At 46.2% G+C, this 27,383-nt stretch overlaps 2 protein-coding genes across 2 annotated transcripts; one reads left to right on the plus strand and one right to left on the minus strand.

Moving 5' to 3' along the window:
* The first annotated feature begins 154 nt into the window (after positions 1-154).
* MORN3 (MORN repeat containing 3) lies at positions 155-15,512 on the plus strand. The gene is made up of 6 exons (XM_058816907.1): positions 155-253; positions 8,030-8,185; positions 8,888-9,045; positions 10,462-10,621; positions 13,159-13,343; positions 15,429-15,512. Exons 2-6 carry the CDS (start codon positions 8,041-8,043, stop codon positions 15,498-15,500), a joined length of 720 nt encoding a protein of 239 aa, XP_058672890.1. The 5' UTR covers positions 155-253; positions 8,030-8,040; the 3' UTR covers positions 15,501-15,512.
* A 387-nt stretch (positions 15,513-15,899) lies between these two features.
* ORAI1 (ORAI calcium release-activated calcium modulator 1) lies at positions 15,900-26,963 on the minus strand. The gene is made up of 2 exons (XM_058816529.1): positions 26,757-26,963; positions 15,900-19,265 (listed from the first exon to the last, which is right to left on the minus strand). The coding sequence occupies exons 1-2, from the start codon at positions 26,868-26,870 to the stop codon at positions 18,699-18,701; spliced, it is 681 nt and encodes a 226-aa protein (XP_058672512.1). The 5' UTR covers positions 26,871-26,963; the 3' UTR covers positions 15,900-18,698.
* Positions 26,964-27,383: the final 420 nt, after the last annotated feature.

Genomic DNA, 27,383 nt, shown 5'->3' on the forward strand with positions numbered 1-27,383 from the left:
ATGTTGTGGCAGATCTTGGTAATCTTGAAGTAGAAAAATAAACTAATCAACATAATAGAAATGTCACAGCAATTTGTTATGTCTGTATTAAATTTGCCTGGATTCTAGCATTTGTCCACAATCCTATGTGACAGGACTGTGTGTTGCAGGAGGCCTGGATTTTGGATTACTTTGGAGGAAGGAGGATCACATCTGAGACCAGAGCATTAACTCTGCACTGGACCCGTGCCAGAACTTTCCAGTTCACCACAAGGTTGGAATATTCCCTGCCAGCAAAGTTATTTTTCCTTCCCACATGAAAACATTCCCTCCACCTTTGCAGTTCTCTGTCAGCTCAGTTTATCACCACCCCTGAGATGCAGCTCCATCTTACCCCTTGCTGGTGAGGCTGGGGTGCTGACACGCTCCTACAGATCTGGAATCCAGAAAGTAAAAACATTTCAACATTTGTAGGATTGCTTGTGTCAGTTCAGGAAAAGGTGTTTTTAGAAGACATCATAAATTGTCAATAGCCCTTAAAAGTATTCCTTTCACTGCTGGTCTGTAAACCTCAAAGAGCAAAAGGAAACTCTTATCAGATATGAATATTTGTCCTGGGCTGGAATTCTGCGGGCTGATGACATTTAGTCAGGGCTGTGGTGTGAGTTTCACATACAAAGGCAGGAAATGTTGTGCATTTCCCACTCAGAGCCCTGCTGGGCTGGCCACAGAGCTCTCCCAGAACACAAGGGATTTATCCCAAACTTTCCCACCTCTCCCCTACACCTCTGGACAAGGAACAATTCTTACCCATGTTGTGGCTGTGCATAATGATTACCCCAAAAGATTTCTTTCAACTTTGTAACTACACCATGCTAATTGATATTCATTCAAGAGATCTGCATTTTCTTTCAAACAGAAACCACAAAAACATTTAGTTAAGCACAAACATTGTGAGTGTAGCAGGGCTGGCCTTACAGCTGGCTCTGCATTATTTAACCTTGCTCCATTACAAAATAGTTCAGAATTACCTGTAAGCTCTCCCACCTCCTGGGAGGCTGTAGCTGTTTGTATAATCTCATTATTTCAATCACATCTTTGTGAGTGGAACCAAAGCAAGCTGAGGTAGCAGTGATCCCCTCAGCCCTGGGTGGGGAGCAGGGCTCTGTGCAGCTGATGCTCAGGGCTCCTACACCTCTCCTGTGGCAACACATGAGGATTGCTGCTTTTCCTCTGAATTTCAATATTTTATGATCATTTTTCACGGTATCTTGCAAGTATTAATGGCTGTCTTCTGCTGCCAGAGATCACCTAAGGCCATTGCGCAGCAAATTTGCAAACATGGAATCTCTGGTTTGCCTTTATCTTAATTAATCCCCAGCTCACCAACCTTTCATTGCCAGAAAACGTGTCTAAGAAATGGAGTTCATAAATCAAGTTAAGGATCACAGAGAAATTGTGGCTATTTGTTCTCTAGGTGTTAGATTTTGTTTGAGTACACATGGTTATATATCTGTACAATCACATGTGAGTTCCTTTCCTTCACCCTCCAGACTATTCCTGAATGCAAATTCCGTTCATTCTTTCCTCTTAAGATAATTGAGGCTGTTTCCTTTGATGCTTTTCCCCTGTCTTAGAAATGCAGATTCTTTCCAGCACAGCAAAGGAGAAAGGACAAAATCTAAATGCAGATGAGTCCCTATTCTGACATCAGGTGACAATAAGCCGTGATAAATAAAATACTTGGCACATGTTTCAGCTGGAGATTCCTACTGCTGATTCATCTTGTATTCATCTGGATTTATCCCTCAATTAAGGAATAAATTAAGGATTTGAAGTGAGGCATTAGCTCAAGTATGGCCAAATTTATCTGCCTCCAGTGATATTAAGAGTCTTGCAAAGCACTCCATGGTCAGGAAATAATTCTCAGCTTTGGGTGACTTCAGGAATTAACACCATGATTTACCTTTAAACCTCTGCCTTGTTGCAGGTAGTTCAGCAGAGACCAAGAGCTGCAAATCGGCAGCAACAGGGAGCTCGTGGGGAGAGGGTATCTGGTGTCAGCTCCCAGGACTCCAGCCTTGCAGTCTGCATGACTATCTAAGTGCCTGAACATCCCAGATAACCCACGGCTTTAACTTTTGGTTGTTTTGATGTAAAACCAACATGGTTTTTATCTTGAGATAACTGCTCCCAGCAAAAAGGAGGGAAGAATTTTAAATGCTTTCCCACAAGGCTGCCTCTTAAGCCAGAGGCACCAGGTGAAGTTTACACTTCAAACCTTTCACTTCAATCCCTCCTAAATCCTGCTAATGACAATTCTTTAGAGCAGAGTGGTGGGGCTGCTCCTTCAGCTCACCAAAACAGGCTTGGTTGGAGTCCAAGACCCTCCCACCTCTTCCCTGGCTTTTCTTTTGAATATAGCAGCAATAAAACACACATCTGAGCATCCCACTTCCACAGTATGTTGTTGTCACACTCTTCACCTTTAAAGAATTCCAACATATGTTTCCCTAAATGCTTTTTCTCTATTTATTCTACGAAGTTCCCAGAATAAATTTAATTTATTGATTCTGACAGTTTTCAGTTGGTTTGGACATTTCACTTGGGTGATTCCCCAAGCTTAGTGCAAGCAAACTCAGCTTGGAGCAGCTGTCTCCTTTCAGTGCAAAAATGATTGGTTTCTGATGTAGAATACTGAGGGCCTTGGGCTATATATATTTTTTTTTTAAATTAATGTTTTTTTAAATCCTGCCCTTAAAAGTGGAAAAAATTTTTAAAAAGTGCATAATCTGTCACAGGACCTTGCTGCAGAAAGGTGTTTCTGGGCACGTTTCCATGCACAAACTCCCAATGCTTGGTTTGCTCCTCAGTGTGTCCAGCCTGGAAGTGAAGTTCACTGCACTGAGCTGTGGGCTGAATTACAGCATAGTTTACATGGACAGATTGAAAAGCTTCCTTTCAGTCTTAATAAATGTAAGGTTTAATCAACTGCCAGACAACCAAAACAGCAACAGTACCAGCAGCAGAACTGGAGCCCTGGCACTGCCTGGTGAAGGTTTTGCTGTTGTTCCTTGGTGTCAGTGGCCAGTGCCTGTCAGAGTGAAACAAGGAAAAGAAAACAGCCAAAAAGGGTATTTGGAGCCAAATTTTGGCTGGCAAGGCTGGAAAAGGGGAATTGTGACAAGGAAAACCTGAATTCTCCTCCTAGCACATCATAGTTTGAGGTTTTGATCCTACTTTTCATAGTGGCCTCAATGCTGTGCCTGGAAACAGCTGCCCTTGTTGTCCTAAAAAAGAGAGTTTGGTTAGGACATTTCTGGGTCAGTTTGAGTTTATATCTCACTCTTTGACTGAGTTATATATTCTAGATATATCTGACACCCCTTACAAAAATTTCCCCACTTCCTACTTACTAAGGAGATTCCTTCTCTCAAAATGGAACAACATTTTCTGAGTAAAATTTCATTTGAGTGAGTGAAAAGAACTTTTTGATAAAACTTCAAATATCACCAACTTCTCTTCAAGCTGGTCTAATTTTGTCCTTTTTTGTAAGAAGAATATGTTTATATTTACCCACTCTGTACCCTTGTAATAAAAAAGGTACAGAATGATATTATCAAGTGACAAAATAATTAAGTATGATTCAAAAGTTTATATCTGAACTAAGAAAACTGAAGATGGGAATCACACACAGCCCCTTCCTAGATAAGTTATCTGTGAAACCTCCTTGGAAGGGGCAGGAGTATCTGTGAGGGTGCTGATAACCCACTCTGGGACCACAGAAGTAAAATAACAAACACACAAAACCAGGAGCAGAAGAATTTAAAATAAGCAATCAAGAAATGGAGGCAGTACCCTCTGTCATATCCACATACAGAGGTTTTTGCAGAGAGTTTTTGATCCCAATTTGTGAATTTTAATTTGTTACTAAAATATTTTAACTCTTTAAAGTTTTTATTGTTTTCAAATGTATATTACTTTTCAAATATGTATGTAACTTCTGGTTAGCAGAAGCTGTGGTTAGGTGTGACACAGTTTGGACTTGCAGTTCAAAAACCTCAGGCAGCCCATGCCCTTTAAAAACAGACAAGTAAAATGGTCTGAATTAGCTAATTGTTTTAATTGCCAAACTCTCTATTAAGTGCAGTGCTATATAGGGGGTGAAATAATAGTTAATACTTTTCCAGAGGGCTATTTCTGGTTGTAATTTCAAGCTGTAGATTTTGGGCTGCAATAAGCATTTTTTTCTTCTCCCTCATGGATTTCTTCATTTCCTCCCAAACCTCTGTCCTCACTCCAGCCCCTACAACTGGCCATGGTGGAACACAGGAATGATTGTCTTCAGTCATTCTTAGGCTCTGCCCCAAACCAGAGCACATTAATATGAGTGACTATGAATAAATCCTTCCTGGATATCTTAATCTCATTTTTAATAACAGGAGACATTTTCTCTCGTATAAGTATTTCCTAATTTGGTCAGCTTCCATGGTTTTCTCTCTCCTACATCCCTGGGAAATGCCTGCTAGCAGCTGCCATCTTCCAGTTCATCTAATCTAACACAAGAAATTCCTGTGTGTATTTTCCCTTGGTACAGATCTCCCTCCATCATGTCCACACCGAGCTCATGTTGTCTGTGGAGCAGCTCTTCCTTCCTTCCTTCCTTCCTTCCTTCCTTCCTTCCTTCCTTCCTTCCTTCCTTCCTTCCTTCCTTCCTTCCTTCCTTCCTTCCTTCCTTCCTTCCTTCCTTCCTTCCTTCCTTCCTTCCTTCCTTCCTTCCTTCCTTCCTTCCTTCCTTCCTTCCTTCCTTCCTTCCTTCCTTCCTTCCTTCCTTCCTTCCTTCCTTCCTTCCTTCCTTCCTTCCTTCCTTCCTTCCTTCCTTCCTTCCTTCCTTCCTTCCTTCCTTCCTTCCTTCCTTCCTTCCTTCCTTCCTTCCTTCCTTCCTTCCTTCCTTCCTTCCTTCCTTCCTTCCTTCCTTCCTTCCTTCCTTCCTTCCTTCCTTCCTTCCTTCCTTCCTTCCTTCCTTCCTTCCTTCCTTCCTTCCTTCCTTCCTTCCTTCCTTCCTTCCTTCCTTCCTTCCTTCCTTCCTTCCTTCCTTCCTTCCTTCCTTCCTTCCTTCCTTCTTCCTTCCTTCCTTCCTTCCTTCCTTCTTCCTTCCTTCCTTCCTTCCTTCCTTCCTTCCTTCCTTCCTTCCTTCCTTCCTTCCTTCCTTCCTTCCTTCCTTCCTTCCTTCCTTCCTTCCTTCCTTCCTTCCTTCCTTCCTTCCTTCCTTCCTTCCTTCCTTCCTTCCTTCCTTCCTTCCTTCCTTCCTTCCTTCCTTCCTTCCTTCCTTCCTTCCTTCCTTCCTTCCCTTCCATTTTCCTCCACCTGATTTCCCAGGCAGTGGCTCTGTCTCCTTTGGCTCCATGGCCCTTACATGTGCCGTGGGAAATGGAATATTTGCCTTTAGTCACACTTGGAATAAATCCATTCTCTGTCCTACCTGAGCATGGACACAACGTTTAAGCCCCATTGAATGCCTCAGATATTGCAGATTACAAATGAACACCCATCAGGGAAGGCTGAGCTGTATCTCATCTTTACACAGGCAGCTGCTTTGTTTCATCACAAGATTTCCCACCTGCCTCAACATTTTTACCTCACAGCCTGCAGAGGTGTGCATAAAAAATGTGGTGAAAGGATGAGAATCAGATGCATTCGGCTCATGGGAGTCGTACAAGAGCTGTGGTGTGATACCAGAAATGTGCACAGGCAATTACCCATTAGGGAAGATGATTACAGACACCCATAAGGCCAGAGTGGCAATCCCTGCTCACCACGGCTGTGGAAGAAGTGTAATGGATGAGGGAATTAGTGTCAGGTTTATTCAGATTTCTCCTTTAAGACCGCTGATGTGCATTTTCAGGGGCTCTCTCCTATTTCTCCTGACATTTGCAAGGCTGATTTATTTGTTACTCATCGGTGCTGTAATCAGTGCTTTCATTTCCAGCCTTCTGCTGCTGGGCGTATGAGAAACCAACCAGAGGTGAAGCGCTCGTTGTTTATTAGCACTTTATATTCTGCTGGAGCATCCCGGGCCCAGGGCACGTATCCGCACAGCGCAGTGTGTGGCTGCGGTGCTCCGGGAGGGGAGCAGCGTGCGGTGCCGTGCCCAGCCCGTCGCTGTCCGCCCGGGGCCCTCAGCGCTGCAGTTTGGCTCTGAGTTGCTATGGCGACCCCGCCGCCACGGGCAGCCCGGGCCGCCGCCAGCGCAGGTCGGTGTCCGGCCCGGCCCTCGGCACCGGGGGCGGCGGGAGAGCGGCGGGAGAGCGGCGGCCGCGCTCCAGGCTGCTCTGCAAACCGAGCTGGGGGCTTTCCGCTCTCAGCGCTGCCCTCCTGCTCGGCCCCCGCCGGGGAGCAGCGGCAACAGCCGCCCTGAGCATTCCGCTCGCTGACAGCGCCCTGGGAGGGGAGAGGGTGACTCCGCTCCGCCGGTGGGTGCTGGCAGAGGGACCCCGCTGCAGGGCAGTGCCGTGTGCTGGGTCGCGGCAAGGGCTGAGCTCGGCCGGGGCACCCTCGGGGCCGGGGCAGTCAGGCTGGGTGCGCGGGGGTGCGGTGCCAGGCAGGGTTCTGCCAGGGACAGGCAGCAGCCAGTGTATTTCCCCTCCTTGCTCTTCATTAAGTAAAGATGTAAGGTGGAGAAAAGTGGCTGCACCTCATTGCTCTGAAGTTCCGAAAAGAGCCATGGAAAAAAAAAATGGGCTTCCAGCAGGGCCGTGCAGACTAAAGCTGCATTTTACCAGAGACCCGACAGAAGCAGCAGAGCAGCGTCTGGAGGGGGGCGCGGGGTCTGTTCGAGCCCCATCCCCAAGCGCTGGGCAGAGGCGCGCGGGAGCAGCCGCGCCTCGCCCTCCGCACCGAGAGCTGCGACCGGAGCGACCGCACCGCCCGCCTCTCGCTGCCAGCTCCCCGCGCCCTGGAGTGGGCGGCTGAAAACATCCAGGGAGGCGAACACCGACTGCGTTATCACTTACGCAAACCTGGCATCGCTGACGTACATTTAGAAGGGGATTCGGCAAATAAAGGCGGCTCCCGGCAGCCCGCATTACCTCGGGTGCTCTGCGCGGGCTGTGCCGCGCAGGACATGGCGAGCAGATGGGGCTGCCCCCGCAGCTGGGAATCCTCCCTGCGGTTTGTAAATCCTGAGCTTTGAGTTAAAGAAGTGGTGGGATGTGTTGGTGGGAAAGCGATGCTCCCATCTGGCAGGGGTAGAGAAGAGGCTGCTTGTCTCAGGCACGGGCTGCTCAGAGGTCATGGCCGGTGTCAGGGTGGTACAGATTGCTGTAGCTCGGCTCTTCTGCTTCTCCAGCGAGGGCAGGACAGGCTCAAGCCAGCAAAGAGTGGCACAGTGTCCTGAAAAAACCCAGCCATTGGCAAATATTGGCAAGACCCCCTTCTCCAGGAGCTGCAGCACTCAAAAGTGAGGGAGGAACTCAGCAGTTCTAGTGTATCGCTGGAGAAACATCCTCTGTGGTGGGCTGTGACTCCACCATACCGAGGGACAGATCCTGTCCTCGGTGTCCTCTAACCAAGACTCATTCTGAACACATAAGTACTTGTATTCGGCAGTGCTATCCTTCCAAATAGTAGTTTACCATTTCCCACAGCTGGAAAATGCAGAAGTGAGGTTGAACTCTAACAGTATTTTCTTAGTTAGAATTTCTAGCTTTTATTTCCTAGCAAGGACCTAGAGCACCTTTCTTTCTCCCTCTCCTCCCAAGGCCCAGGTTTTTCCCCCTGCCGGGCTCCCTGGTACCCGCAGCACAGGCGCAGCAAAATCACTCGAAATGGCTCAGTCCAGCGGATCAGGACAGAAGGGGGAGCCCAGGAGACAAAATCGGAGAGCATCCCACCCCGCCGGGCTCCAGCCCAGCTCTGGATGTTAACTTCAGTATCTTTAGTTGCCCCCTGTTTGTTGTATATCTGTGCATGGCTCACAAATACTGTTCTGCCTGTACCTGCCTTTGTACTTTCTAATTTATTGCTGCTAATAATTTGTTTTCTTCTCCAGAAACCAGCAATATGCCCGTCATAAAGTACCCGAGGCTTAGAGACCCTCTCTTTTATGAATGGGACAGGAAAGCCCAGAAATGTGGATTAAGACACACAATATATGCTGTAAATGGGGATCAGTATACTGGAGAATGGCTGGACAACTTGAGACATGGTAAGATAGATAATTTTGAGAAAAAATAGCAACTTAGATGTTCTTACAAAGGTTCCTAGGGGTAGGAAGTGGTCAGTGGTTCTGTGTGCTCTGTATGCTCCTGGAAGAGCATTCATTCATGCAGGACTATATGTACACACAAACACACACACCCATATATATAAATATATATTTGATATATGTAATGCAAAAATGCAGAAACATTTCTAGTAGGTAACTTGAAGAGCTTTTGCATGCACTCAGGGGCAACTGCCCAAAATATCTCTACTACAGATGTTTAAAAATCCTTTCCAAGTAACAGCAAACTGAAGTCAGCTCCATGCACTGGGATGTACCCTGGCTGCATAGTCCCTGGAGCTCTCTTAGCTCCTGACTTGGTTCCAGGAATCTTAATTTATTCCCAAGATGTGGCAGGGGCTGCAGGGGACAGAGCAGGAGGAGACCCTGTCCAAGGCAGGAGCAGCCAGGGCAGGACAGACTTGTTTACAAGCAGTAAACTGAGGTTTGGAAAGATTTCTGCATTCAGCAGAGGCCACACCAGAAGCCCCTGATCAAGATTAACGATGGTTCCAACTTGGGAAGCTAAACTGAATCCCAGACATAAGCCTGACTTTGTGCCTGGGATGGAGCACAAGGGCAGCCCTGAGCACCCTCCTCCTAACCATGATGGTGTCCCTGTCACTCCTGTTGTTTGTTAAACAGGCAAAGGCACCCAGATTTGGAAGAGCACAGGAGCAATTTACAGCGGTGACTGGAAGTTTGGGAAGAGGGACGGTTATGGCGCATACAGCATTCTTGACCCAGAGACCAAGGAATACAAGAGGGTGTACACAGGCTGGTGGGAAAATGACAGAAGATGTGTAAGTGAGATTTTCTGCCAGCACTGAGGCAGTGGGACCCAAAACACGGGGAAGAGTTGAGTGCACGTGTGCAAGAAGATTACTTAAAATATTAACTTTCACAATACTGAGGCTGAATTGAATGGTCACGACTAAAAATCCAAGATTTGTATGGGAGTGCCATCTCCTTCCTGGAGAGGGATTCATCCCCAGCCATCTGCTGGTTACCAGGCTCAGCCCTGAGCTGCCACCAGCTGCCACAGAGCAGTGGTCACTGCTCAGACTCACCTGCAGCTTGGCCAAACACGATGGGAAGTTTGACATCCTGTCTCTTAATCCTCCCCACCCATCCCTTTCACTACTCTTGTCCTTGAACAAGTTAGAGGAGCCTGTATTATAAGCACTGCCAGAAAATGCACCTTCTTCTGGGAGTTTTACAGATAATAGGCAAATAACTTGAGTTCTTTTGGAAATTAGGCCTGCTGCATTAATCAGTCTTTCCTAAAAGGAACATAATGAGAAAGTCATCTGGTAGAAGTGACTGCAATGTAATGTGCAAAATCCTTGTAGGAACGTTTTTGGATCTGCCAATGGAAACCTTGTGTTTGTCTTTGTGTCTGCTCTTAAATCAAACTCATCTCCACCAATGCTTTTAATGGGCGTGTGGCTCCATGGCTCCTGTCTCTTGGAGGGAGCTGAGCTTCCCTTCCTGTTCTTTAAGGTTACATTCTCCATAATTGAGCTTTGGTGAAAGATTTATAATGACATCCAAATATCACTAGGATTGGGTTTTCTTCTTAAAAGTTTCCCCTTTTCATCCATGCAGTTTAATAAAATTAATACTCAGAAAAATCAGTTGTTTCCAGAACTGGTTTTATTATTTATTCAGAGAAAAAAGAACATTTTATTCCAATAGGAAAATGTGTTAGTGATATGGAAATGTTTCTTATTGGTATCACTCCTTGGCATAGGGGGTACCTCTGGACTTCTCCTAATGGCAAACATACATGTAAAACCAACAAGGGGAGGAGCTGCCCAGCCTGGGACACACTGAGCTGGAAACATCATCAGGGTTGAAAGACATGAAATGCCCTGTTGAAAGACACATCCTTTAATGCTGCCTATCCCCAGGCAGGTTTATATACTTGTAAAATCCACTTTTAGCTAAATATTAGCAGCAATCGTGCCAATAATAACACACTGAGATATAAACCCAAGGTTTTGTCAAGGGAATAAAACTGTTTGCCAAAAAAAAAATCCTGTACTACCACATCTCATTTCCTTCAACACGAGGACAGCCCCGGAGCTGGGCTGCCAGCAGCCATGTGTCAGAATAATAAATAAAGGAATATTCTATCAAAGTGATGTCCCAAAATTGAACACTGACCCCTTTCAATAGAGCAGCTCCTAACCAGCCATGTCTGTGCTGCTGTCCAGGGCCGGGGGACGTTCTTTTACCCCAACGGGGAGCTCTACGAGGGCGAGTGGAGCCACGGCGTGCGGAGCGGCTGGGGAAAGATGCACTACAAGGACGGCTCCACCTACGAGGGGCAGTGGCTGATGGATCAGCCCAACGGGCCGGGCCTGCTGCAGCTCCGTGAGTACCGACCACCCTCACTCACCCTGCCCCCTCCGAGCTGTCTGGGGTCGTGCTGCTCTCCGGGTGTCTCTGCCAGCCGGGTTTCTGTGCTACGCTGCAGCCTTGCAGCAGGACTGACACTGCCCCGTGTCATCCCTCCCCGCCTGGGCTGGAGCGGGAGGCAGCACGGGCTGAGCAAGGGCCGGCACTGCTCAAGCCCATGAGCCCACACGCATGAAAGCTTACTTTTACTGTGATTTACATTTAAATGACTGGGATGGTTCGGGTTAGAGATAATGTACTGTTGGGTCAGAGAAGAGCAAATCTCTCTTTTCAAGGCAGGCACTTTGCCAGACAGGCTTTCTAGCTCTGAATACCAAAGAAGAGTTCAGTTTTCAGCAGAGGAAAAAACCCACAGCAACATAGTTTTCTTTTTGAGCTCACTGCATCCCCTCTGTCTACTTCCGACAGTGGCTTGTGTTGAGTGAACACAGGGGTTTCATTAGTACACAATCCTTTTCCATAAATAACCCCAAGTACATCATGGATTGGGAATGTTAGGGCCAATCTCAGCATAAATACAGAAATTTTATTTTTTTTTCCTTATTTTCCTTGGAGTTTAACGCATTTTCCTCCAAAGCAAACAATCCCAACAATCTCTGCAATACCAGGCATGGCATTCCAAGAACATCTGAATAAACATTATCTCCATATTATTATTCATCTATTCTATCTTTTTTTTGCTTGAAAGTGATCTCAAGGCTAGTAATTAGCTAAGCAAAGCAGCTGGGAGGAATGAGCCTGACCTTCTCTGCACACCACATGCATGACTGTGCTCCCTGCACTGCCTGGAAAGTCGCTTTGGACCGATGGCTCATCTGGATGAAATCAGCACCTGCTTCCAGGGAGAATCTTGCACTGATCTGCTGTGTTCCTGTCAAAGGCCCTGTTAGTTCTAAACTAACAGCCCCTGCAGGCTGAGCTGTGGCTGATACACCATTTCAGAGCTCACTTGCCTCCAGCCTAGCCTGCAACTGATTGTTAGCTGGATTCCTTTTGGTTAAAATTAGCCAGAGCAATTATTTCATACCCACAAGCTTAATGCATTCAGCTCAGCTGCTGGAAGTGTGCCCACGTGCCGGCAGCTTTGCCATGTGAAAGAAAAGGAGTTCTTCAGTGGAGGTCACGATGAGCTGCAGCTCAAGATTAAATTGCTTGTAGTGGCAGCATGCCCAGTGAGGGTGAGCTTGGCTGGGAGCATTGCACTGATCTGCTGCCTCTGCCACATCCATTCCCCAACAGCTTTGTACCAGAGCACTTCACATCCACAGGGATCGTGGTTCTGAGCAGCACAGCCTTGGGTGCTCTAGGAGGAGAGCAGATGGGAGCAGCCAGGCACCACAGTGCACTCAGGGTGTTCATTGCCCTCTCCTTGCAGCCAGGATTGTGGTTTTGGTGGTTTCTCACTTGGTGGCTGGAGTGCAGAAGCTGAGCTGCTGCCAGCCTGGACAAGGAGCTTGGTGTTGCAGATAAGCACAAAATCAGATCAGAGTTGCAGATAACCATCACCACAGCTCCAGCCTGTGAACCAGACCCTGCCTGAGCAGCCCAGCAGCCAAATTCTCCAGAAGCCTTTTGGGGTTTCCTCTCTTCCCTTACAGCATCCTGGCAGGCCCCAGTTATCTCTGCAGCACTGTGTGTAAGAAATCTCTATGGGTTTGGACTTAGAAACACTGTATGTAGGAAAAGGGGTGAGCAGAGGACTCCTAGTGACAGCAGGGTGGTCTGGACCTGTCCCAACCCCCAGCATCACCATGGGTATGATGCCCTTTCTCAACCAGCATCCATAGATGAGGCTGCTCTCTTCCCCTTGCAGCTCTGCTTTCCCTGTTAGTGATGGATGGGTGGATTCCTGGAGAGCAGCAGAGAGCCCAAAAAAAGCCTCTCTCACTCAACTTGCAGAAAAATGCCAAGAGAAGCAGTACAGCTGGAAAAACAGCCTGTAACTGACTGCCAGAACCGTTCAGACTCTTGCAGCAATTCTCACCCCGTAATTCATTGAGGAAAAACTTAACTAAAAGTATTCTTTGAAATCAAGATTATTTTGACTGGACAGCAATCAGTGCTCTGTTCCTTGCCCAGACAAGCAAACCTCTTCAAGCCAGAGATCCTGTGTTGCAGTGACAAATCTGAAACTTGTGTCCTGTAATTTTTCATGTTGTGAAGGGTGACTCAGGGACCAGTCCCTTACCTTGAGCATACTGGCTCCTTGTGTCAGCAAAAAATGACTATCACTGTGAAAACAAAGCAGCTGAGCAGAGTCCTGGTTCCAAGTGAGCAAGGTGGGTTCCTTCTGCAGCATTTTCTCCCTCTGTGGCACAGCAAATGGAGCACTGCAAAATTAAAATGACACACAGCACCACAGCCACCTTGAAATTACTAAGAGGAGCCAAACACATGATCTTCTCTGCTGGTTTGCTCTGTTGATGATTTAATTTGTAACCCCTTAACACAATGGTGCAAATTTCAAGGTCTGTTCATGTATTTAATTGCAGCAAATGGAAATCGGTACGATGGAGGTTGGAAAGACGGCAAGAAACATGGCCCAGGGAAATTCTTCTACCCAGATAAGGGACAGCTGCTAGAAGGCATCTGGGTAGCAGATATACCAAAGTGTGGAGTTCTGGTTGAATTTGGCAGAGAAGAGGCTCCAGCCCCTCCTGAGCTTCCACTCCCAGAGGTAATTGCTTGGAAATGTTGGTGTTTGTATTAATCAGTGCTTGGGTCAGCTCTCCAGGCAGCATTTCACTTCTCAAGAGATTTCCCCCATGGGGTGTGTGCTCACAGTCTTTTGGCCAGCAGCATCCTAAATGGCCCCATAGGGACTAACAGCTCATGCAGCCTCTGCTGGAGCCTCCCACCTGCCTACATCTGAAAAAACACAGTTCCCATGCACCAGAACTGCTCAGAGACCTGGTGCAGCACAAAGGAAATGGGGACAATAGAGGCACAGACAATAGTGGGATTTGTGTCAAGACCAGATGATTTCACCAAGCCCAGCTGCTGAGGCTGAGCAGACCCTGCAGGGCCAACAGCAGCTCTTTCCCCAGGTCAGGGGCTCACCACAGTGCCCAGCAGCCCCGGGGGCACAGGGGTGTGTGCAGCTTCCCAGCTTGGCCCAAGGGGGGCAGATGGTGTCCTAGAGCCCACACCCTCTGCTCCTCTTTTCCCTCGACTGACACACACTGCAGAGGAAGAGCCAGGCCCTATCCCCACCCCAAGGACTTGGTGAGACACAAAGACACATTGGTGAGACACAAAGACACACTGGTGGGACACAGACACATTGGTGAGACACAAAGACACACTGGTGGGACACAAAGACACACTGGTGAGACACAAAGACACACTGGTGGGACACAAAGACACACTGGTGAGACACAAAGACACACTGGTGAGACACAAAGACACACTGGTGGGACACAAAGACACACTGGTGAGACACAAAGACACACTGGTGAGACACAAAGACACACTGGTGGGACACAAAGACACACTGGTGAGACACAAAGACACACTGGTGAGACACAAAGACACACTGGTGGGACACAGACACACTGGTGGGACACAAAGACACACTGGTGAGACACAGACACACTGGGCCTTCAGCCTGGCAGCCACTGGGTCCTTGCACAACACTTTGGTGGACAGGAGAGCCTGTCCCTAACTGTGCCCTTGGAGGAAGAGGAAATGGGAATCAGCAGTGAACAGATGTGAATCCAAGTGAGAGCTGAGCCCTAAGAGTCTCAGCTTGAACCCTCATGGTGTGCAAACCACAGATGTGAAACAAAATGGTCAGTGCAGGATGGGCTGGGGCAGCTCCCCCTGAGTTAGAGGCAAGCAGAACCACCCTGGATAATCACAGGTCAGCACTGCCCCATGGCAGGTAGAGCCACCCACCTTCCTCTGCAACAGGGACAGGGCTGTTCAAAGTGACACCAGGCACATGCAGCCTTCCAAGGCTCACAGCTGTTACATCTTCATTGCCTCTATCTTTTCAAATCTGCTTTCTATAGCCAAAGGCCCTTTGAGCACAGTTTTGATGAACCAGTTAATCCTGTAAGTACCAGGCACACCCACAGCAGTGCGGAATAATAAACCCCAAATACCCACCAGAGAAAAACAATCTCTATTTTGCAAAAAGAGTGAAAGGAGCAGCACTTCTGTGGCTAAAAATATTTACTATATGTGGTTTGTCAAAGGTCACTGAGAAGAGCCTCAACAATCCAATAGCCTGGGATGAACTATTGGTACACTAAGGCAGGATGTGCAAGTCTGGCTGTTTATTTAACTCCCTGAAGACCAAGTGATGATCCAAATCTCTTCTGCTCTATAAGCAACAACAAAACATCAACTTATACTGCTGTTATTGTGCTTTCAATGGGTAGAGATCTGTTGATCTCAGAATATGAAGTAATTGATAAAAGGAGAAAAACTGAATTCAGGTTTTCATAAACTTTTGTCACCACCACCCCCTTTATTATAATTATAGGTGAGGCCTAACAGGCTGCAAATCAAAGCCACTTTTGCCCAAGAGTGTGTTTTGTTAAAGTCACTCACACAGCTATTTCAAGGAGATAAAGTGATGTTCAGCACACTAATAAAATTAGGGGAGTGTAGTTGTTTCTAAATAATTGAAAGGCTGTAATATGAGCTGAAGTCCTGATACGTGGGAGACTCAATAATGCTCAAGAAGTTAAGATCTATAAAACCTTAAGCTTCTTCAATTGCACTGCATAACTGATTTGTATTCTTTTTAATTTAGATTAAACTACAAGATCCAGCTGGTGTTTTAGCAGAGGCCCAGGCAATGTTTGATGACAGCCATAATGAATAACCAGATGCTGAAGAAAAAAAAAGAAAAATTCAAGAACATGATCCTGGGTTATTTATTCCTTGGAGTGTCAAACCCACCCCATCGTTTTGGTGTTGCAGGCTGCCTCACCCTTCCCTCAAGGCTGCTCAGGTACACTTCCCTCTGCAGTGGCTTTGCTCAGAAGCCTCCTCCCACCCCCATTAGTTTGGAAAAGAAATGGAAAAAAATTAATGGGGAAAACCCAAAAGACAAACACCAAAAGGATGGAAGAGAGGCAGAGTGACTCTTTGCTCAGCTCCTCTTATTGTTCCTGCTAAGAAATCACACTCCTGGTGGTTTCAAGGCCTTTGTTTTAGAGGAGGGTTTTAAAAGCATATAAAAAAGTACAATCAAGTAATTGTGTTCTCCACTCCCCCCAAACATAGCCCAATACACCTGTGACCCCAAATGCCTTTTGAAGTTACAACAGATCATGTTTCAATTAATAAGTATATTTTAGGCCTCTAGATAAAAAATAATCCACAACAATTGAGTATATTTTATTTCATGAAAGTATTTTATACCCAAATAAGTGACATACAATAACCAATGTTTAAAATTATTGAGGTAAATGCCTAACACCATAGTTAGTATAAATAAGGGATAAAAAATTTTAAGTGCACTCAATGTTTAGATCCATGTGTTTGTGTCTGGTTACTGCCTGGGTACACAGTGACAAAGGTACCCAAGGTGTAACTTTCATGACCATTTCCACAGGTGGAAAATGACAAAAACATACTTGATATCATGGCTTAAAGTGCAGAAAATAGTCTGAAAATTAGCTGTAATAACAGTGCCATTAGCTCAGAGCCTACCAGCTTGAGAAAACTAAAAATAACCATGTCCCACTAGCTTCTAATTCTGTGTGTCTTAAAACAACATGAAAATCCCATATTTCTTAGTCACTTTGTAAAAGATCCACAAATCAAAGAAAAATTCATCTACTTATACAGAACAGCAAGGAATTTTACAAAATAAATTCAGAAAACTGATTTTCTGGACTTCCATTTAGAACCATATAACTTCTAAATACAAAATTTACAGAAAGAAGTACAATTTTTACACCTGACCATACCCTTCCAATCAGTTGGTCTGGTGTGAATACCAGGTCAGGTTTTCTTCATTTAGTGGGGGATTTTAGGGGCCTGTTTTCCCAAGACAGAACTGATAAAGTTCTGTCTTGAATGGGAAAATACATTTTGTGGTTTGGAATGCTGCTTCCTTATTGCCTTTACTAAAGCAATGCTTCCAGTGCTCCATGAACAAACACCTGTGAGTTTGTAGCTACAATCCTCACCATCAGATTTACATCAGGAATAGAATATATTTGAAGCATGTAATGGCAGAGCTGAGAAAATCCAGTTTGGCCTCTGTATGCCAGGACTTTCACTTCACAGGTGAGAACACCAAGTGGAAAGCTGCTTGTGAACCACAACTGCTGCTGAAAAAAACAGAGACCAGCAGGTTGTTTTGCCTTTTTTTTTTTTTATAGTTATGTTTTTAGAATACAAAGGCACCACTGGTGACCTTGTCAACACTTTGCACTGCAGTGCTGCTGACGGGAGAGATCAGCTCCCATCTGCTTCAGCAGTAACCACACTGCACCTGAACTCCACAGGCACTTGGTGCAGATTGCAAATATGTTGGAATAACCTGAGCTGGAGCTTGGTGTGAGAGACCAGGTTCAGCCCAGGCTGTCAGGCACAGTTCACTGGACTGTCACAGTCCTCCTGTCTTATGGCAAAATCCCAGGGTTCTATTCCACAGGGATAGTTGTGACTAGTGATAGCTAAGTTTGTTTTTTTTTTTTTTCCCTTTGGCTTGTCTCAATTTGTGTTCAAAAAACAGCTTTTACCCATGAAAGCCCAAAGCTACTCTACAGAAGAACTGTGCTCCAAAAAAATTCATCTCCTAGACATAGCCAGAATTACTGAAGCAGCCCAGGACAACTGCTGGAATCTTTCCTGGGCAAACCTCTTATCTAGGAGACCAAATGGAGGTTTTTGCTCAGAGGAAATGAACAACACAGTAGCCCTGCTGTCACAGAGGTGTCTGAAAGAAAGCAGCAGTATTAATTACAAATAACCTACTTTCATAAATAAATATACATCAAGTTGTCTTCCAGATCCTTTGGAAGCAAAAATGTATAATGAGTTATTAAATACAACACTTCAGCAAGGAGAACACTTTTCTAAACAAGGAAGACCAAGGCATAGCTAATTACTTGGGAATCCAACACAGAGAAAGCACCTTTTGCTGCTTGCTTCTGAAGATTTATTAAAAATATTTTTTCAGTATAAAAGTATAAAATAATTACTACTTTGGCTTGGAAAAGAAACAGCAGTGGTTCTGATTTTCAAGCAAAAAAATTATCCAGTGATAATTTCCATCTAGTTCCTTCTTTTTAAAAAAGGATTCTTCAAAGAGAAACAGGCAAATCTATCTCTCCAGATAATATGTGCCAGCTCATGAGAACTTTAAAAAACAGTTATTGCTTTTATTTTCTTCCATGGAAGAGAAGAGTCGAGTCTCATTCCTACTCATGTGGCCACACCACATCGCAGTAAGTCTAGTCCTGGGTGTTTAGCAAGTTACAAAATGTGTAAGTGCCACGGCAAAAAGGCACTGGAGAAATCAGCAAAGTAATAATTACTTGGCAGCAAAACATACTGGGGAAAGTGCTGGGAAAGCTTTCACTCCTACCATCTGTCAGGCTTTCCAGGGAGAGCAGCGCTAGCGCTGAAACCGAGCGCTAATTGCTGCATGTCCCAAGTAATTTGTATCATGCCATGCAATATGGATAGGACAAGCAGTATCTTCTAGTAAATGCCAACATCAGATAAACAGAGAAAAAAAATCCACAACTTCTCTATCCATTCCTAACAAATACCCAAATGTACAATGTTATTTTCCATGTATTTATACAGCCACCATTCAGCACTAACGAGAAAGATGCGAGACAGTGTTCACAGGAGGAGGGCTGCACACGCAGTGCAATCACACCCCACCATCCATTCCTTCAGATAGCAAAACTTGTATGAAAGGAACATTTTTTCCCTCTCTAAAGGGTTAGAACAATATTTATAATTATTCTTTAAACAGTAATCAGCAGTTCAACCAGTTCATCCACAGGGAGTCACCATAAAGCAGAAGCGTGGGTTAATATTCTTAAGCACAGATTTACACAAAATTGGTGACAGCTGAGGTGACAGCATCACCTCTGTGATCCAGTTGATCCTGGAGCCGTGCAAATTCAGCAAGTTCATTGAGTTCCTGAAATTGCCTGTCTGTTTTGTGGCTCACCAGGGACCGGTAGAAGTGGACGGCAAACACAATGAAAATCAATCCAAAGGGCACCATGATGGACGTGGATGCAATGGCTGCTGCCTGCCCTGATGTGATGGTAGAACTGTTGCTCTGTGGGGTGTTGTCAGTTTTCTTCTTTAAAGGAAGGAACTTGACCCAGCACAGTAACACCACTTCTGCAAGAAAGAGCAAAGTCCCAATGACAGTGGAGAAGGCCCAGGCGAGCTCAATGTGCCGGTGCATGCGCTCGTGAGGAGATTCCTTGACAGAGTTGAGGTTATGCACATTGCTAACAGCCTCTATGTTTGGAAGTATGCAGGTACTTATCATGAGTGCAAAAAGGTGAACTGCAACGAGCACAGTAGTGCAGGCACTAAAGGCTATCAAGAGCCCCTGAGGATAGTCGTGGTCTGGGTCAAGCTGAACTTCCACCATAGCCACCTGAAAAGGAAACGGGAGAGAGATGCAGTTACCTACAGCTTATATTATTTGACCATAGGTTATTCAAGGTTTGCACCATGTTTCTGGAAGATCATCGGATAAAAACAAAGTAAGTCTGTATTTACATTTCCTTCATGTCAATCTGCATCCTCTTCATTAGGTCCAAATTTAGGTCTGAGCTATCACTGTTTTCATACTTACTGTTCTGTTGTAGAGCAAACCCACAACCACCTTGCCACCTTCAGCTCATGCCAGCAAAGCATCCTTGGACTTCCTAAGTGAAATATTTCTTCTTTTGTGTTATATTGGAGACACAGCTTTTGATCTTTACTTATGAAGTACTTGAAGTATCTGTGAAAGGCTGTGAAGGCAGGGGACTGCCTGAAACAACCTCGGTGGTCCTTTCTCCTTGGATGTTTGGGTTTAAGTTCTAAAGTGCAGAAACCTTTCATGAGAAAGATCCCCTTTCCATGGGGCTCTCAGCTATATTCTTTCACTCAAGTATTTAAATGCAGTCTGGAACACAGATTCAAAATCTGAGTGTCCAAATGCCCATGGCAGCCAAGAAGCCTGTTGGAGGCTGAAGGAAAGGCATCTGCAGAAAAGATAACACAATGCTCCCAGGCATCACTGCCCCCCCAAAGATGAGGCTACTCATGAAGATGTTCCAGCCCTCCACTACCACATGCAGCCATGACCTTCTTGTAACCTTAGATCTCATGCATGCCTGTGCCTAAGGAGTACAAAAATCAGATTAAATAACAGCCCTAGGAAGCTCATAAAACCAGCTGGAATAATTCTGACAAATAAAATTAATTAGAATGCCTTTTAGCTGGTTTTAAAACTGCCAGGTGGTTTTGTGCATATGTGCAATCGATGGGTGACATTAATTCCAACAGCTCTCCTAAAATGATCTTTCCTGATAAATTTGCCTTTGAGACAAAGGATAGTTCCAAAGAGGGAATAATGCACAAAGGTCCCTACATTCAGTGCTCTTTCTCAAAAAAACTCATTAAACAGACAAAATACAGGTAAAATGCAGAGGAAGAAACCTGACAGTAATCTGAAATATAAGCACATCAAGCAGATAGGAAGAAAGATCCATGGGTAATAGAGGTGCAGGGAGGCATGGAAACCAGGCTCAAAGACAGCTGCAAAAGCAGCAGGAACATTCAACCCTCACTATTTTGCAAGAGCTGAGCCAAGCTAACCCAGTCCTGGATCCCACCTTACCCATGTTCCAGGACAGCAGAACTCTGAATCACCAATGCTCCCAATACATTAAGGCAACCCAGGGTTTTGCTCAGACGTGTTCCAACAGGCATTCGAGGCCATTTGCCAATTGTTTAATTCCTTTATTGAAAGCTTTTATTGCCATAAGCCTAACAACCCAGCCAACTAGCAAGCAGTTTCCAAGTGTTCTGAAATTATATTAATGCATATACAGTCCTTGCTCGAGGATTTAAAAATACCATTTTTCAGCTGTGGGAAACTTCATGATTGAGAGGATAAACATTTGCTTGTCAGGTCTCTGTTCTGCAGGATTGCTTGTTAAGTCTCACTGTACTCGTGGGATGTTGGGCTTCCTGTGTTTTTCACAGAACAATTGCAATCCTTCACCACTGAGGATTCATTTTCATACTTAAAGATTTTTCTTGTAAGTCTTCTGCTGTGCCTAGACTCAAAGCCATCCAGCATGACAAGACACTTTAATCCTTCATCCTAGTTCTGAGTATAACATAAACATGGCACTAAAGAGCTTCACGAGATGAAGACTTTATTTTATAAGAACTGATTGTATTTAGTTTGCCAAACATTGAAGACATTTGATATTTCCATTTATCAACGCCTCCATACTAATGAAATCAAGCATCTGATTTTGAGCTCCTTGTGTTCATATCTGGCAGAGTAACCCCAGCCTGACCCATAAGCAAAAAATCAGTTCATGTTTTCTGTCTCCTCAAACTCTCAGCAAAGCTAACTTGGGAACTCTTTCAATGTAAACTAGCAGAAAAACTGCCAACTCTTTTCAACTGAGTTTCCTTCCTGAGCCAAGCTTGAGCCAGGCACCTAAAACAAAAAGTTTCATTTTTCACCATGAGGGCCTGTGCCTGTTTTCTAACAGAGACACAAAGTGTCAGAAGTTCTTCCCTCCTTTGTTCATGCTGCAATTTCAAAATAAACAGATCACAACTGCTCTTGTAAAGCAATACCTGCAGGAACAGGGCCCTGATGAGGTCACCTGATATGATCCAAATTCACACAAAGCCTGAACTCACAGGTACATGCCAACGTTGCAGGCAGGACATGTTCCTGCTCTGCTTGTTCAGAGGAGCTGCTCAGGGCAGGAACTGTCGTCAGTGGCTGCACACTTTCCAATACAACACTTCCAGCACTTTATCCTTCACCACTTTCAAAGCTTCTCTGAACACTTGCTGCAGATTTGACCGTGCAGCTGCTGAGCTGCAAGTGCCCTGCCTTGCTGCGTAATCACAGTGTAACGTGGGCTGAAGACACCTCAAGAGGTCATCTGGGCTAATCCCTGCTTCAAAGAAGAGCTAACTTTAACTTCAGATCATCCTACAGATATGACTGACAGATTTACTACGGCTCTTGACAAAGCTGTACATCTGAAGTACAGCTTCTTGACAAAACTAAAGGACTCATGACATCAGGACACAAGACTGAATCTCTCATAAGCCTAAAAAGGGTGGGCATTCAGATGTTTTGAGAAGATAACTGAATTTTGGCACATAACTCTGTTAAGCCTTTAACAGTCCTGGATTTCAGAGTCACAGCAGCCTGATTACAACCATATTGCAGGAAAACTAACAATTTGCCCTCTAGAAAAATCTGCACTTCAACTTCTATTCAAGTTCAGTATACTGACCAAGTTCATTTCACTTACTTATTCATAAGGCTCCCATGTCTTATTAGACCAGAGGGGCTTAAATAAAGCCCCTGCTCTTAAATTAAAATCACAGGCTTACATCTTTTTCAGATCAGTAGACAGTGCTGTAGAGAAAAGGAAACAAAATGCCTTATCTCAAGTAAATCTGTATTATCTATGAGCTATTATTTATCATTTACTTCCTTCCCTTCCCCACAAAGATGCCTCTGAGCTCAGGCTGGTGGGAATATAACCCTGAACTGGGACTGCTTCTTGTACAGTCTAGCACATCAGGAATGGCTAAAAAGAAAGCTGTGTTGATCAAACATCACAACTGCATTTTTGAGGCCCATCCATCATTGCTTGGCTATGGGTGGGACCCCAGAGGAAACTCAATAATGAGCTGAGTGTCAGAGCATCACTGGGAATCAGCTCCTCTGGCTGGCTCCCTGTTCTCCTGACAGTACAATTCACTCCAGAGACAGAGGCACAGAGCCAGGCTCTCACAGACTGTCTGCACCATTCATAAAGGGTTATAAACAACTCATACAGAGGCTCTGTATGAGCCAGAAGAACTCACCGGAAATTAAAAGCAGATAAGTCAAAATAATGATCTTATTTACTGGTTTCATACAGAAGGGAAACTAAGCATCATTCATCCATTAGTGCAGGATTTTGACTCTGCAGATTATTGTTTGCTGCAGAATGGCAAAACACATTAATATTTGCTGATGCTGACACTGGAATACAAATACAGGATCTCACTTTATTTTGCTAGCAAACATGAAAAGGCAATACCTGTGTGATTGGAGCAAATGCATCTTGAGGAGGTAATTCTTCTACAGTGTAACTTACAGCAAATCCATTTAGTAAATGCAAGTTCAGATTATCCAGAGGCTCAGTATCCTCTTTACATCCTCCAAACTACAGCAGCCACCCACAGCTGCTCCAAGGCAGAGCAGCAGGAGCCCAAACACTCCATACTGCCTGCCTTGCTCAACTATAACAGAGACAGGGATGGTAAAGGAGGCACAAAACTTCCATTTTGTCACTGGAACAGAAGAAACCTTTTGCATGGGGAAGATTCTCCAGCACAGCTGTTATCTGTAAGTGCAGCAGTGTTACAGAAGGTTAAGTGGAAGCAGAAGCCACAAAACTGGGCCTGTAACTCTTCCCTGCAGGTTACAAAATGCCGTTGTTTCATGCTATTCTACCAGCAATCAGCTAAATACCACTTAATAACTTCTACAGAGACTGTTTTAGAATTTAGAACAGCCAAGTGACCTTTACTAGACAAAGACACCTGTACAGCTGACACCAGTGGCCCCAGGTCACACCTACCCTTATCTCAGCACCAACTGTTTTTATGGAAATCAATTTCATAAATACTTATCTCTGCAGTCAGTCTTCTACAGAACATGACTGAAGCTGTCTTCAGGAGACCATACTGGCCATATTTCAAAGGCAAGAGTTGACAGTTCTTTGATGATAGTCAATACTTGAAGCATATCTACCCCATCTAGACAAAGCCCAACCAGCTTGGACCATAGAGGTATTTAAAAGAAAACAGCTTGCTGGTAAATATCAACCTCTGAATCCTACATATAAGGAAGCCAACCACAGTGTATAATTCAGTCCCATAGTTCTGACTCAGTTATTTCCACACAGCTGTTAATTGGTGGCAGGAGGAGATGTGGAGTTCTCTGGTTTTATAACTAGTGGCATTTAACAACTTTCCTATGGTTTCTGATTCCCATATTGTACAATTGTCATGCTACTGTGTTATGCATCCTTGGTGACAAAATGATACCAACAAGTCAGAATAACTGTTCAGACAAAAATAACCTGCCAGCAGGCTCTTCACTGTAAAAAATAAAAACAGATAAGGCCAAGCATGAGAGGCAAGATCATGCAACAATATCTGGGTTATAATACAGAAGTGAGAAATATCTGATGCCCCCACCAGTGTATGGAATGAATCCTCCATTCTTTAATGCACTACACATCCCCTACCATCTACAATTTCTTTCTCTACCTCTAACAGTTTGGGGGATTGATACTACTAGCTGGCTCCATAAACTGGAAAAGTGTACTAAATGAGGTTATAAACTTTATGGATTTTCCCTCAGACATATGGCACTGGATGATAGCATCCATGGAAACCTGAGTGAAGGAAATACTCAGGTTCACTGGGGGAGCTCAGCTCTCATATCAGTTGCCATCACCAGGCCCTGCAACTGTTTCTGAAGCTCACACACGGTAGCAAATCCTGATGTGAAGCTCTGAAGCAAAACTTATTGTAAAACAGGTTTTTAATCTTCTCTCAGGAAACATAACACTTCAGGATTTGAAACCTGCTGAGTGTTTCACACTGCACCTCAGTGACCCCAGCAATGCCTTTGGCATGCCTCATTCCAGCAGGGCACATCACCAATCCTGAGGGAATCAACCTTGCAAAATGGCTGCAGCTAGACATAAAAATAGTCCATGGAAAGGGAGCAGTTCAACGGAGATAAACTCAGCTTCTACTCCAGGATGCAAGCACTCTTTAATCAAAGAGCAAGGATCAATGGGGCTGGCATGGAAACCAGCGCGTTCCTCCTCTGACAATTCCCCAATTCACTGGGTGGTCCTGGATGTGTCACTTAAGCTCTTTCTTCCTTGCCTGATAAGGAAAGGAGAGGAACAATGACCCTTCATTTCTGTTGCCAGCTCTGATCCAAGCCTAGAATGTATTTCAGCAGTTCGAATATCAGGTGCCAAAGAACTGCAGTCAGTAAACAATGCACAGGGTGACAGAACAGCCCAGTTTTTCGAGGCAGAGGAACAACTCTAAAAGATCAGCAAAGTTTTTAAAAGACATCTAAAACTACTCGAAAGTTAACTCAGCTCTTCTGAACCAAGATTAGGAAGTCTTAGCTGGAGGACTGGGACTGGGTCTGTCAGTGCAAAAGCAAAGACACTACGGGTGGATTTCCATGCTGAACTTATTAAAGGAAGAAAAATAAGTGGATTTTTCTCTTTGGAAAAACTTAAATATGAACGTTTACATGTAACATTCCTGGCAATTAGGGATTTTCTTACTTGGAAAGAATTTCCAGAAATACCTTAAGCAACAAATTCATAAGCAGCAGTTTTCAACAGCAGGAGACTGAACCCCTGGAATTCTAGAGAACTGAATTAAGGAACAAGTAGAAGCCTCACCTCATACCTCCACGGATTTTGAGTCCTCATACCATATAGTTAGAGAAAAACCAAAGAATTCAAGACGTTAAGTATGACCTTAAACCTACAGCATTTACATTGAGATGCGACCTCCCTTAGAGGAAAATTTATAAACATCAACAAACAGATTTTTCCCCGCGTTCTCTCTCGATGTAAAGAGCTGACTCAAGCAGCCACAAACCGCTCCGAGAGGCAGAACGGGAGCTCAGCAAGGAGAAGCCACGATCCGAGCGGCGTGTGAGCTGCAGCCGGGTGCGCTCTCCGAGGAGAAGCGCGACCAGAGCCGCCCGTCAGTCACGGGCAGCGCTCCGCCGCCTCCCCGGAGCTGCGCGCTGTTTTTAGCCGGTGAAGGAGGACACTGACATTTATTTGACCGTCAGCAGGCTGCTGTGTTTTCCAACAGCATCATTGGAACAATGGCTCTGGAAAGGAGCAGATTTAACCGCTGAAAATACTCGGTTTGTTAACAGCGCGGCAAAAAAAATCAAAATAAAGTAAGTCAGAGGAGTGAAATAGCGAATTTATGAACCGTGAGGCATTTTTAACAGCTGAATAAGGGGGCTGAGGGCAGTTTGCAGCTTTGCATGTCAGATGTCTGGGCAGATGAGGAAGTCTGTGAGTTACTGTATTTCAAATTATTCGGAACTTTCGCATGTGACATAATTCGGGTAACTAGACTGCGCTTCACATCAAACTCGAAAGAAAACACTTACGAATAAAAGTGTTTCTAAACAACGCACAAAATTCCAAACCAAGTAAAATCAAGTTTTCCTTAAACAAAAACTAGAAACCTCGCAACTGCAAAGGACTGATGATGGATGAGCCTGAGCGGCACCACAAACTTTAATCGGCTGTTATTTCTTGGTTTATTTAAAAGCAGCTGCAGCGCAACAGCTGCCCCTGCCCTCGCTGGGAGAGGAGCGGGATGGAAACCCCGCAAGCGGAGCAGCGTGCGGGGCTCCGTGCGCGGCCCTCGGCTCCCGGCACCGGAACACGGCGCGGTGACCGCGCACCCGGCGAGCTGCCCACGGCACACGCGGCTTCTGCGGTCCCGAGCATCCTCCACGGGCTAAACACGTAACAATCAACTAAATCTTGCATTATCTGGCGGAGATAAAAGCCAAGAGGCGGCTCTGAGCTCGTGCCAGGACGCGCTCCAAAACAAACGCGCTACCGAAGCTGCCGAGCTGCCGGGAGCGCTGCGCGGGGCGGGCCGGGCGCTCCGGGGCGGCGGCAGCAGCAGCGCCCGCCCCGCTCCCCGCCGGGCCCGGGCCCCCCGTGCTCACCGCAGCACGCTCCGGCGGGAGAAGCAGAAGCGGCGAGAGCGCTCCCGGCCCGTGGCACCCCCCGCCCGCCGCGCCAGGCCGGGCGCTCACCATGGCGAAGCCGGAGAGCAGCGCGGAGGTGCGGCTGGAGGCTTTCAGCTTGGCTCGGCTCAGGTAGAGCTTCCGCCAGGACAGCGCCTGCATCGAGTGCTCGTTCAGGCTCATGGGCTCGGGGCGGAGGAGCGGAGCGGAGCGAGGCGGAGCGGGGCCGGCGGGCGGTGGCGGCGCTTTCCGGCGGAGCGGGCCCGGCCGCGCTAACACCCCATGGCGGCAGCGCGGCTCTGCCGCCCCGGGGCCGCGCCCGCCGCGCGCCCCGCGAGCCTGCGCGCCCCGCCCCGGGCCCGCCCCGCCGCCTCCCATTGGTCCGCGCCGCCAGGCCCCGCCCTCGGCCCCGCCCCGCCGCTTCCCGGCAGCCCCGAGCCTCAGCCCGGGCGGGCGCTGTGCCCCGTGCGCCACCCGCCGCCAGGGGGCGCCACGCCGGGAGAGCCGCGGGCCCTGAGGGCGCTGAGGGCCCGGCGGGGCTGTGGGGCCGAACCCCGCCCGAGCCCCTCCCCGAGCCCCCGCCCGAGACCCCGCCGCGTTCCCCGGGTGAGCAGCTCGGCCCGAGTGCCGCTGACAGGAATCTGCAGTTTCCGGTGGGTTTGTGCCCCTCAGCCCAGTGCCCGAGCCCCTGCGCTC

This window comes from Ammospiza caudacuta, chromosome 18, assembly GCF_027887145.1.
Source record: "Ammospiza caudacuta isolate bAmmCau1 chromosome 18, bAmmCau1.pri, whole genome shotgun sequence".
NCBI lineage: Eukaryota > Metazoa > Chordata > Aves > Passeriformes > Passerellidae > Ammospiza > Ammospiza caudacuta.

What these genes read in the sequence shown, in the direction of transcription:
- ORAI1 (XM_058816529.1), bottom strand. Translation starts at nt 26,870, where the DNA reads ATGAGCCTGAACGAGCACTCGATGCAGGCGCTGTCCTGGCGGAAGCTC. An exon ending in TGCTCTCCGGCTTCGCCATG is followed by an intron (nt 19,266 to 26,756) that starts GTGAGCGCCCGG and finishes TTTCCTTTTCAG; the next exon opens with GTGGCTATGGTGGAAGTTCA.
- MORN3 (XM_058816907.1), top strand. Translation starts at nt 8,041, where the DNA reads ATGCCCGTCATAAAGTACCCGAGGCTTAGAGACCCTCTCTTTTATGAA. An exon ending in GCTGGACAACTTGAGACATG is followed by an intron (nt 8,186 to 8,887) that starts GTAAGATAGATA and finishes TTTGTTAAACAG; the next exon opens with GCAAAGGCACCCAGATTTGG. An exon ending in CTGAGCTTCCACTCCCAGAG is followed by an intron (nt 13,344 to 15,428) that starts GTAATTGCTTGG and finishes TTTTTAATTTAG; the next exon opens with ATTAAACTACAAGATCCAGC.